This window comes from Lissotriton helveticus, chromosome 5_1, assembly GCF_964261635.1.
Source record: "Lissotriton helveticus chromosome 5_1, aLisHel1.1, whole genome shotgun sequence".
NCBI classification, from domain to species: Eukaryota; Metazoa; Chordata; class Amphibia; order Caudata; family Salamandridae; genus Lissotriton; species Lissotriton helveticus.
The window spans coordinates 111,523,198-111,535,607 of NC_136065.1; the positions used below are offsets into that span (position 1 = coordinate 111,523,198).

General features: G+C 45.3%; 1 protein-coding gene across 1 annotated transcript in view; it reads right to left on the reverse strand.

Annotated features, from left to right (window-relative positions):
* NEK6 (NIMA related kinase 6) overlaps positions 1 to 12,410 on the reverse strand; it is a 663,914-nt gene that overhangs the window by 224,325 nt on the left and 427,179 nt on the right. The window contains exon 6 of the mRNA XM_078641833.1: positions 1,781 to 1,891. Within this exon, the coding sequence (XP_078497959.1) occupies positions 1,781 to 1,891 (111 nt within the window). The remainder of the gene's footprint in view (positions 1 to 1,780; positions 1,892 to 12,410) is intronic.

A 12,410-nucleotide genomic window follows, 5' to 3' on the forward strand; every position in this document is an offset into this window, starting at 1 on the left:
GAATTGTGTCAGTCCTTGGCTCCCAAACAGGGGTTTAAGTGCTATACAAACAATGTTGTAAAGTGCATGGGTTAGCCAGCAGCTCAAAGGGAAGTTCAATGTAAGAATTAGCAATTTACATTGAATTGTTAAAGGAAATCGACTTTATCTAAACTTGGTCCCAAAGGTTTGCAAATGCTTTGCAATCTCCTTCAGAAAAAGCATGGCGTTATACCTTCTGGTGCGTTGGAAGGACTGGAATCTTCTCAGAGAACCAATGCGCCGCTCTTGAAGTAGCAGGTACAAGTGCCACTGCAGTAATTATTTTAAACAAAGCAAAGCAGACACTTATATTTTCTCTTATCTTAAAATTAAAGGAGATTACCCTCTGGTGTGGCAGCGGTAGAACATTACTTGAATCTTAACATATCAAACAAGTCCCTATGTCAGCTGCTTTAAAGCGCTTGGGAAGATTGGAGGTTCAAAGGTGTTCATGTGCCCTCTTGGTCAGTAGTGGCACAGGTGAATGAGGAGAACCTGGTGGTATCTTCCTGGCACCCGTAGGCCACGGGCCACCAAGTACAGGTGATATTTCAGTATCCCCCAAATGTCACACCTTTTCTCCTAAGCTAAGTTGCAGGCGAAGAGAGTTCCACACAGGTGAAGTAAGTGGTCAATATTTAGCTTTTGGGCAACAAGACTTCTGGAAGATGTTGAGCTTGAGTCCTCCCATGAAGTACTTGCGGATTAATGCCGACAAATGTTTCAACAAGGGATGCTAACCAAGAAGGAAACACAGTATATGTGGTTGCTGGGGTGCCGCATGGTATTGAGGCTCTTGAGGATGGTTTCTTGAAGGAGGTTGTAAACAGGTAATGCAGTAATATAACCTAGCGGTGGCCATCACAAGTCCAGTGTGACCACAGGAGGTTCTGTACGAGTTGGACTCCATTAACCCCTTGCATGCGCGGCGAATTTTCACGCTGTGCGGCCGTTTTAAAGAGTGGGCGGGATCATGACGGCCCCCAGCCGTCATCAGCACACGCCCACCGTTATGCATGACGGACGGGGGCCGTCATCAGCATGGAAGGGGTTAAGGCGCCCTATGTTGTGGAAAACACTCTTGTTGATCTGACTGAGTTCCAGGATGAAAGTTAAAACAGAATCAAATGTGGCCTCTAGATCCAGTACTTTCTGTACGTGTAGGCGGTGGGGTGCACAGAATACAAAATACAGATACAATTGAAAGAGAGGACTGCAGGGATGATCGGACCCAAATGCAGGATCTTATTCTTGTATAAAAATAAATAAATGGCTTTTCTCCTAAGTGATCTTATGTTATGCATCCCCACCCACAATTCAGCCTAGCAACATCACAACTGTGTCGTATTTCCAATTTAGCATTTGAATGTGCTGCTTAAGCATCCAAATGAGCTCTTTAAAGTGGAATTCTGACCCTTGAAATCAAATTATCTCAGAGTGAAAAGAGTTTGCCAAGTGATTAGAATAACAATTAATTTACCTTTGGGTGTGCTTGCACCCTACTAAGCCAAGAAGAATGTTCCTATTATATTCTTAATATCTTCTAACCTTTATATCCTGCCCTTCGAGAATCTCTTACGCACACACAAGATTGTACTCAGGGAGAGATCTCATCAGCATCTTTGTCACACAGTAAAATGATTATTAAAGTGCCCAGTATGCACTCCAGTTTCTATTACTAAGCAGTGCTTTGTGTGACTCCTCAGCTAGGATTCTCGTGCCTCCTCCCTTGGTCTTGGCTAGAATGTACTCGGCTTACCTTAATCATTTGCGAGAGATCGCCCGCGTCTGCCAGTTCCAGGACAATGTTCAACTCATTGTTTTCAATAAAAGAGTCCAGATACTTAATTATATTGGGATGATTCAATTGCTGAATAGAAAAAAATAGAAACATATGAATAAGTACAGTGCAGCATGCTATAGTAATAAATGTGTATTATTGATTGGTAAATTAATGTGCAATCTTGACTTATCCTATGTATATATTATACACTTTTCTATAATGTCAAAAAAATAGGCAGCCTTCGAGTGAAAGGCATTGTGTTTTGGTAGCTTATAAAGAGCACAGTCTGAAAATACATACTCACCTTCAGCTTTGGACATATCAAAGGGTTAAAGATGAATCTGTTGTCCAGGAGCTTCTCAGTGATATGTTTTTATTCACCCATAAGTTACAAAAGTTTGTTTTTATTGTTGACTTAACAATAGAAGATGTTTCAAAAGCTAAAGGCTGTTGTCTTAGAGCTGTACTTTCCATATGTTTTGGGAAGTCTGACCCCCCACTTTCGCAAATTGTAGATCGAATGGAACTCGTTTTGAATCTTTTGAAAGAACTTGTGTTTTCAACAAGAGTTTACCTGGATCAGTAACTGCGAAGGTGGTAGGGTGAATTCTCCCTTCGGTTTCACCCCTCAGAACTACACTGGAAACCCCTTATCTGTATGTAGTTGGGAGCAGTGCTTAATTTGAGCCAATGGTTTCCGGAGCTTGACACCTAATTGTCAACACTGGCACTTATGGAAGTGCGCCACATGGTGGCACTATTTCTTTAGTTTAGATCAGTAGAGCAACAGTTGGTTATTTCAATACACGTTAAAATGACTAATACCGGCCACCCACGCCATTCTTATAGCTTTGGTGACCTGGAATAGTCTGAAGTTGTGGCATTGGAAATGGTGTCAGGAGCAATGGATGGTGCAAGCTGCAGTTGCCTCCTGATGAGAGCCCTGGCACTTATTATTTTACAAATTAAGCACTGGTTGGGAGGCAAGCATGGCAATCACGCATCAATAAAAGGGGGTTAGGAGGGCAGCATCAGATAAAGCGAGTGATGGGAGAGGAAGTGGAAGGTGGTAGCCTGGGAAGTGGAAGGCACTAGGGTGTAGCGGAGGGGTGTGGAGTCGGAGGTGTCTTTTTAGTTCCATGTAATCGGCCATTTTGGTGTGGTAAGTGAGAAGCCCACCTCTTCACTGCTCTGCTCAACTGCAACCACCAATGCTCAGTTGTAAGGCGAGAAGCATCATAGAGTCTAATCTCACTAAAAGCACTTTGACTGCATGACTTAACGTGTGCCCATGAAGTGCTGCACAAGAAAAGCAGTGTTTTCATTTTAGGCCACCAACTGCTAATTGCACAACCATCCTGTCAAAATATTAGATTTAAGCATTAGCAAAATGTGAAGCACAAATCAAATCACAACGTAACTGCATTTTAATGCTAATGACAGTTTTGCCATGGCCCAAATTAATCTCGTTGACCTCACAAGGATCAAGAAAGGCTGTTAATTTATTGTTAGAATTGAGTCAACTGTCTAAACTATCTTACTGGCCTTTGGCCTCCTGTTTGCTGTGATGCAAGAAGTCCTATTCCCGTAGAAGACAACGCTTACCTCGTTGAAAAGTAACAGGCCCATTTAAAAAAAAAAAAAACAGAGTTAGTGAGCTATTCTATCGTTTGGCAGTAAAAACATATGGCGAGCCAATGGTTACAGAAGAGAAGGCTGTATGTACCCTTAGGTTGAAACCAGTGGTTAGCCTAAAGTTACAAAAATGGCAGATGACAGACTTTTTACTTAGGGGATAAGGAACGATTCAGCGGAAAGAAGATCTCTCGACTGGAGGTCTACCATCCAAGAGCCGCCCCTTCCACCCATGCACTCATTGGGACACGCTAGCATGTTTGAAGCTGTAGGTCTCTTCGGAGCAGGAAAGGGGCATGCAGCAGAGGGACCCATTGAAGCTGCCTTGACCTGCCACTAGACCAGGCCAGCGAGCTCAAGGGAACTCACACAATAAGAGAAACCACACCAAATCAGAGATAGAAAAGGGCTGTAGTTGAATTTAAAGGGGGCTGATGACCCACGCTCAAGACAACCATCTGCAGGATCCTCGGCCAGCCAGACCCCCGCATTAAATCTCAGCTTTTTGGAGTGGAGGGGTGGCCAAGGTAGGGCAAACCATCTCCAAAGAGCTCTTGGCCTGCTCATGATTGGAATGAGTGGGATCCTTCAAAAAGATGGACGGATGCTAGTTCAGACCCAGAGGAGCTGATATGCCTTTATCGATAGATACAAGCTCAGACCCGCAGGAGCTGCTATACCTTTATCGATAGATACAAGCTCAGACCCAGAGGAGCTGCTATACCTTTATCGATAGATACAAGCTCAGACCAACAGGAGCTGCTAAGCCTTTATCGATAGATACAAGCTCAGACCCAGATGAGCGGATATGCCTTTATCGATAGATACAAGCTCAGACCCAGATAAGCGGATATGTCTATCGATATATGCTAGCTCAGACCCAGAGGAGCTTCTATGCCTTTATCGATAGATACAAGCTCAGACCCAGAGGAGCTTCTATGCCTTCATCGATAGATACAAGCTCAGATCCAGAGGAGCTGCTATACCTTTATCGATAGATACAAGCTCAGACCCACAGGAGCGGCTATGACTTTATCGATAGATACAAGCTCAGACCCAGAGGAGCTGCTAAGCCTTGATCAATAGAGACAAGCTCAGACCCAGAGGAGCTGCTATACCTTTATCGATAGATACAAGCTCAGACCCAGAGCAGCTGCTAAGCCTTTATCGATAGATACAAGCTCAGACCCAGATGAGCGGATATATCTATCGATATATGCTAGCTCAGACCCAGAGGAGCTTCTATGGCTTTATCGATAGATACAAGCTCAGACCCAGAGGAGCTTCTATGCCTTTATAGATAGATACAAGCTCAGATCCAGAGGAGCTGCTATACCTTTATCGATAGATACAAGCTCAGACCCACAGGAGCGGCTATGACTTTATCGATAGATACAAGCTCAGACCCAGAGGAGCTGCTAAGCCTTTATCAATAGAGACAAGCTCAGACCCAGAGGAGCTGCTATACCTTTATCGATAGATACAAGCTCAGACCCAGATGAGCAGATATGTCTATCGATAGATGCTAGCTCAGACCCAGAGGAGCTTCTATGCCTTTATCGATAGATGCTAGCTCAGACCCACAGGAGCTGCTAAGCCTTTATCGATAGATACAAGCTCAGACCCAGAGGAGCTGCTAAGCCTTCATCGATGGATACAAGCTCAGACCCAGATGAGCAGATATGCCTTTATCCATAGATAAAAGCTCAGACCCAGATGAGCGGATAGGTCTATCGATAGATGCTAGCTCAGACCCACAGGAGCTGCTAAGCCTTTATAGATAGATACAAGCTGAATAATCATTTTGACTGAAAACATATGGCTACTGCAATGCACTCGCTTCCAAAATCCTCAATAGCTTGGATCTCAATATTTTGATAGGAGTTGAAGAAACACCTTAGTTGTACCCTTTCCCACACCAATATGGAGAACTAGATTTGGTTTTGACAGCCTATTAGATGGTGAATGCTACCTGTTAGTAACTCAATGATACTGCTCCCTCCCTCCCTCCACCCCTTCTTAATGCAGGCCGCTGCACGGCCACGCAGCGGACGCGCCAGAGGCAAGACCGTTTGCGCCCGCCCGCGCCTGGAACGCGCCCAGCGCCAGAACCCCTATCCCCCGACAGGTCCATCACACACAACGGACCTTTGACGCCACCACCCTCCTCGCACTCAACACCGGCCGCTCAACTGCCTGCTACCAAGCCACTCCAAAGCACACTCACGGACCATTCTCCTGACGAAACTGCTGCTACACCAGGACCCGAACCACCGCCGCCCACACCAGCCCAGGAAACAACAACGACCTCAAGTGCATCCTACTCCGCACGCGCTCCGTACACAAGCACGCCATCGAACTCTGGAACCTCCTCGACTCAACAGCCCAGGATGTCGCGTTCCTGACGGAAACCTGGATGAACGCCTCCTCGGCCCCTGACATCGCCATTGCCATCCCGGACGGCTACTAAATCATTCGGAGGGACCGTACCAACAAGCCCGAAGGAGGAATCGCCATCGTCCACAGGAACACCCTCAGAGTCACATCCAACACCGAAGAAACTCTCAGCACCGCCGAACACCTACACTTCCAGAGCCACACCGAACCCAAGACCACCCTCAAAGGAACACTCATCTACAGACCACCCGGTTCTCGCACACAATTCAGCGAATCCATCGCCGAGTACGTCAGCGCGCACGCCCTCGCCACCACAGACTACATCCTCCTGGGGGACCTGAACTTCCACCTGGAGAACAACAACGACAACACCACCACCCTGCTCGACAACTTCTCCAACTTCAGACTGAAGCAACTAGTGAACACCCCGACGCACCACGCAGGCCACACGCTGGACCCCATCTTCTCCGCCAGCACCAACATCACGGTCAGCCACACCACCACTCTCCACTGGACCGACCACCGATGCATCCACTTCTCCTACAAGAAACTCACCGCACACATCCAACTGCCGCAGATCCCCCGAAGATAATGGAGCAAAGTAACCACTGACCAGCTGACCGCCTCCCTCGCCCAGGGCCCCCCGGCCAACGCCTCGGACACCAACACCGCTGCCCGAAACCTCTCACAGTGGATCAGCAACTGCACCGACACCCTCGCCCCTATCAAGAACCCTCAGAACAAGCACAACAGCAGGAGAACCACAGACCTCAAGGACTCCCAAAAATCCCTCAAACTGACTGCGGAAAACCTCGAGGCCCTTAAGATCGCCACACGCAGACACCACCAGCTCATGCGCCCAGTCACCGCCAAATCCAACTTCCAAGAAGGAATGAGGGCCGTCGCCGAATGGATGAAGATCAGCCGCCTGAAACTGAACACAGACAAGACGGAGGACCTCATCCTTGGACCATCCCCCTCCGCCTGGAACGACTCCTGGTGGCCCGCCGCCCTGGGCAAAGCACCGACTCCCACCGACCATGCACGCAACCGTGGGTTTGTCCTTGACTCATCGCTCACTATGACCAAGCAAGTCAACGCCATCTCCTCCTCCTGCTTTAACACCCTCCGCATGCTACGAAAGATCTTCAAATGGATCCCGACGGAAACAAGAAGGACTGTCACCCAAGCCCTCGTCACAAGCCGGCTCAACTATGGCAACGCACTCTATGCAGGGACAACGCTCTATAAATGTACTGATTGATTGATTGAATCCCATGAGGATGTTTTTGGTGAAATAAGGAATCTCAGAAAGGGAAGGGAAGGGGAACATTAGGAGAATAACAATAATATGCCGTCCAAGTTCTAACTCTGAAACCAACGGCTCACGTGAGGGTCCTAATGCTAATGGCCTTTTGTGTATGCTTGTAGACAAATAATCAGGCCCGGGTTCTCAGACTCCTCATGTGACATAAGTGGGCCTGATCATGCATTAAATATCCTCTTGTTGTCTATTAGGTAACTGTTATCAACGTGACCTACGCTACATGTTGAAAAGCCCTAACCAATTAATCTATAGGGACAAGGCTGTCTTAACAGCTGTAATTTGGGAAAGAGCTGGGTATGATAGCCACTGTTCTCTCTGTCATGTATGCAAGTATGTATCTATGTGTTACTTGTATAGCGTGAAACCAGCAAAAAGGCAGTACAGCACTGTACAGGGTCTAAGACACAGATCCAATCAAATATTTTGAGATGTAGCTGGGTTCTGGGCGCAGAACTAAACTTTAACTGCACCATGATGTACTGTTCCTTAAGGGGTGAATCTGTGATTCTTTATTAAATTGGAGCAGGGTTGGGGTGGTCCTAATGGGTCCAAAGATGTTGTTCTAGATCCTAGGTGCAAAGATGGAGCCCAATCTGATGGTTGCCGGGCTGTGTGTTCTTTGAGTCAACAAAGTTAGTGAGTTTGATATCCAGATAGGAGGAAGTATTAGTCTCATTGTTTTGTAAACAAAGCAGCTGGTTTTGAAGATGATGCAGGACGACAGGTGGAGAAAGTGGAGGTCCATGGGCTGGGGTTGATGTGATCATATTCCTTCAGGCCCTGGATGAGGCATGATGCGGCTTGCAGGATTGAGGTGGCTGTGTGTGGAGCCTGGGAGGTTGTGAACCTGGGGCATTACTACCATCTAGATGAGAGCATGAGGGCTAGCTTCAGCAGAACTGTAATTACTATTTCGGTGGAACAATTTCACTTTCTTCAGCAGAAAGCTGGTACTAGGTTGTGTTTGCTTTCTTTGTAATGTATTCCTTAAGGAAGAATCAAGTGTGAATCTAGGCAATTTACAATTGGATGAAACATGGGGTTCGAAGTTGTTAAGGTTCATGTTTGGACTAGTTGTGTCTAGTTCGCAGCAAGTAAAAGAAATTCTGACATTGGTTTAGCATCAGATAGGTACTGGATATTCAGGCCTGGATGATGTGTAGGTAGTGTTTGACCTGTTGGATGTCTGTGGCAGACGAGGCTTTCAAGTAGAGTTGTGTATCATCAGCCTACAGGTGAATGTAGGTGCTGTTACGAGTGAGTGCATCATCAAGGACATAGCTTGACAGTCTAGGGCTTTCAAAGGACAAACTATTACATGTTGTGTGCAGTAGTTGTAGCTAGTTTCCACTGAACTAATTACCTAATAGAAACCATTTATAAGTTAAACTGCAAGACTCAAAGCAATGTTTTGATGACATGAAGTTACGTGGGAACACAAGAACATGAGGGTGCCTTCTACTTGAGCGAGCCTGAGGATCTCACTTGCCAAAGTCATACCTTGAAGACATGACCTTTGCCCCCACGTGCAAGTGCATTTATCTAACTCACAAGACAGACTGTGGTCCATTTCCTTCTCTTCTGTCCACTGTGTGCAGGCTTTTACAAAATCCAACATGAGCCAGTCTTTATTAGGCCTGGGCGGTGAACTTCGCTCCGTTCGCGGGGGTTGCAGAGTTTTCTGCACTCCTCACTCCGCAGAGCTCGTGGAGTGCAGAAAACTCTGCTTCGCGATGTGCAGCAGAGTGTTTTACCCGCTCACGATTGGTAAGTTTGCGATTGCGAACAGTAAGTTTGCGAGCACAAGCTGCAGCTCGGGTTGAATTTCTACCTAAGCGGCAGGAATACCAACACAAACTGCAGTTCGCACAGAACTCTGCCACTCGCTGAACTTCGCTGTGTTTTTTTGAAACTTCGCAGAGTTCCAAGTAGCAAAACACTGCGAACTACGCCCAGGCATAGTCTTTATGACAAATAGAATAAGAATTTAGAATATAGCTCACCTTCTTTCAAAGATAACGGAAAGAGGCTCTCCAGGCCGCAGAGGTTCTTTGAAGGGTTTCAGTCTTCCATAACAATTAATACTAAATCATACAGTAATAATGGGTTTATCCAAAGGTCTGGTATGTTTATTATTTTTTTTTTCTGCTTTTATTATATTTTATGAATCTTGAATTCTTTACTTAATGCTATAGCTACCAGCAGCAAGTTCTGTTGGATGTGGTTTACTCCACAACAGCTTGATGATTCTTCAAAGATGTGGGTCCTGGTATGAGCATGCTAAAGGAGTCATCTAAAGCGCTTTTGGTTGGATGGAAAAACTTACAATGATATAAATGTAAGTTTCTTTCCCAAAAACTAGGGACGGAGTCTGGAAAAGAAAAATAACCTTGAAATGTTCAGTTAAGGAAAGGAGATGCATAAAAGCTCCACAGAGGCCTAAACCTTGTAATCTCCCTGTGCCACAGAAACATTAACTTGACGCTCCATCCATGTTGACTGATTTTAGATAATTTATAGGTTTCTATTAGATGAACAGCGTGGAGATAAGAGATTTGTCTCAGATAATCATGTTATGTTTAGATAAAATCTCTTGAATTACAAAGAAATTTCATCACAGACACTGTTTAGATCCTGAAGAACATTTCTGAAAATTACTGAATTGTGGTGCTAACTTAAAATACAAGCTTTTAGAAATATCACACTATCTAAGAAGAATCTAACAAACATTTATTATAATGCAGACTAACCATGCGTCTCAGATTTAATGTGTGTAGACATTGGAAACAATTCAAGGATTTTATAAGCGTGGAAGAGGAATGCGAGACTTTACTTGAGACCCATTTAATTGAGGTGACAATATTTTTTTTTCATTTTTTGGTCACATTTTAATGAGTGGCTATTTCTCCTTCTCAATCTGCAGTGGTCCGCTCTGATGGTTAATTTATCAACGTGACAGGCATTATGCAAATGTGGCGCTTAATATATGTGCAGCTTATAACTAACCTAAAATGATATTAGAATGCTCTTCGGTCACTGTCAAAGAATTGACTACTCGGCTCGACCCCGGAAAAAGTTAGCAACATTCGCCTGGTGAGTGTTTCTTACAGTATATTTATATGATGTTTTCTATTTTGGTGGGAGAACGAGGAAAGTTTGGTTGATGCTTCAGTGACTTCCCACCAAGGGATTAAAAGATTTTCCCTTAATTCTATTGTCTGAGGTTCTTTATCACACAAAATGGATTAGTCTGATAGGATTAATGATGTTGTGGAGTGTGGATACAAAGTGCTTCGTCTTGTGGATTATTTACTTTACATATTGATATCCGTAATAAGCTACAAAATAATAACAGGGCCGTGGCTTTTTCATACCACTTGTGCACAAACTGGTGGAAGAAAGCGACTGTGCAATCTTCATGTAAATGAAGGCATCAAAAGGTAAAGACATTTATAGTAGACACATTAAGGAAAACCATAAACATTATTGCCAAAAAAGATCAGAATAGGTGAGCTGTGTTATACAGTGAGGCCCACCCCCGAATCCACTGTTGTTACCTTCACCAGCTTTAAACTATACTATTTTAATTCCTGCCAGCCAGTCCCCTTCCACCTGCTCCCTCCACCCATTCCTCTATTGCTCCCCCACGCTCATGGTCCTTTAGAAAAAAATATTTACTTTTTTTTGAAAGCCCAGAAGCTGCCATTTTTTTGGGCCTGATCCATATTCCACAAAGCACATTTGCGCAACTAACTTTTTTTTTTTTTAGTTTACCAATCCAAATGGTGCCTGCCATGTTGGATCAGTAAATATAATAATAAAATGGAGCCCGTGTCATTCTGTAGGTGTGTGCATGCATAGTGGCAAATGTGTGCATAGTTCATCACTAATGTGACGGACACAGAATGGCACAGCAGTGTCATCACGTCTTTTTATTTTTGGGTTAATCACAGCATCAGCGAAAAGTATTAAGCCAAAATTTCTAAAAAGGCAAGATCTTGGTTTTGCCAATGTTTGTTTTAAACAGTGGCACACGTCATCCATTTCCAGCTCCTGCACAGCATTTATGAATAGGAGAAAAACAAAAACACTCCTACGTATCCTAATTGCAGGTAGAACACAAGATGGTTGGGCTGCAGGTGTACGGATTTCTCCATATTTAAAGAGCCGGGGCTCGGTTACCCTTACCAAGCCTGAGAACTGTCGCACGGGCCCCACCACTACAGCCGCTTAGCTTTATAACCCCTTCCACGCGGGGCTAATTCCCCCGCGGTGCTGGTGGGGAGGTGCCGCCTGCGGCGCCGCAGTGCTCGTGACAAGCCCAGCTCGTCATGCTGCACAGGGGAGCTGTGCTCGACTCCGCCCACTCCTTTAGAACGCCCGCACTGGCGTGGAATTAGTCCCGCGTGGGCCGTCCACGGCAGTTATGACGAGCTCAGTTCGTCATGAGCACAGCTCCACTGTGGCTTATGACGAGCTGCAAGGGGATAAACACTAAGGGGCATACTTGCTAAAGGTTCGTACAATGCAGTGCAGCAAGCAAAGTTGCTGCACTGCGTTGCCTGTACGGTAGAGAACTGAACAGCGCCAAACCTACTAGGATATGACATTCCTCAGCTCTCTACCTGCACTGACGCAATTAAGGCTGCTTAGCGCCAATGCCGGCTTTGCGCACTGGTACAAGGATGCTTGTGTTACACGCAAGATAGTTTTTTGTGCAGGAAGGGAGAAAAGGAAATATTTCTCCTCGTTAAATCACGGTTGGGTGTCCTACCATCTTCAGACAATCCCAAGATTACTATTTCAGTCCATCTGGGATTGCATCAAATTCCAAGGGTGGATGCACAAAACACTCATGCTACACCCTTGGAATGTCTACCACTACAAAATGTAACGCAACGCAAGCTGCTGCGTTGTATTAAGATTCTTTACAAAGTCATGCAAGGTGCCGCAAATTGCCCCTTGTAAGGAATGGTAAATCTTACTAAAGCCATTGCGTTGCCTTGTGGGGTGCAAGGACAACACAAATTTGGGCTACTCTGTTTGTAACCTGGCCTTAGGGTATTGTTAGAACCTCCCACTGGCAACATCCTCTTTATTTGACAAAAAGGCCCTGCAGGGGGCTATCTTTGAATCTCTCATATGAGAAATTCCAGAAATCTCCACACAATTAACCCTTCCATTGCCTAATGAAGTGTAAATGTGCAGGGCTTGTGTGTTTCAAAGCTGGCACAGAACACCAGCCTA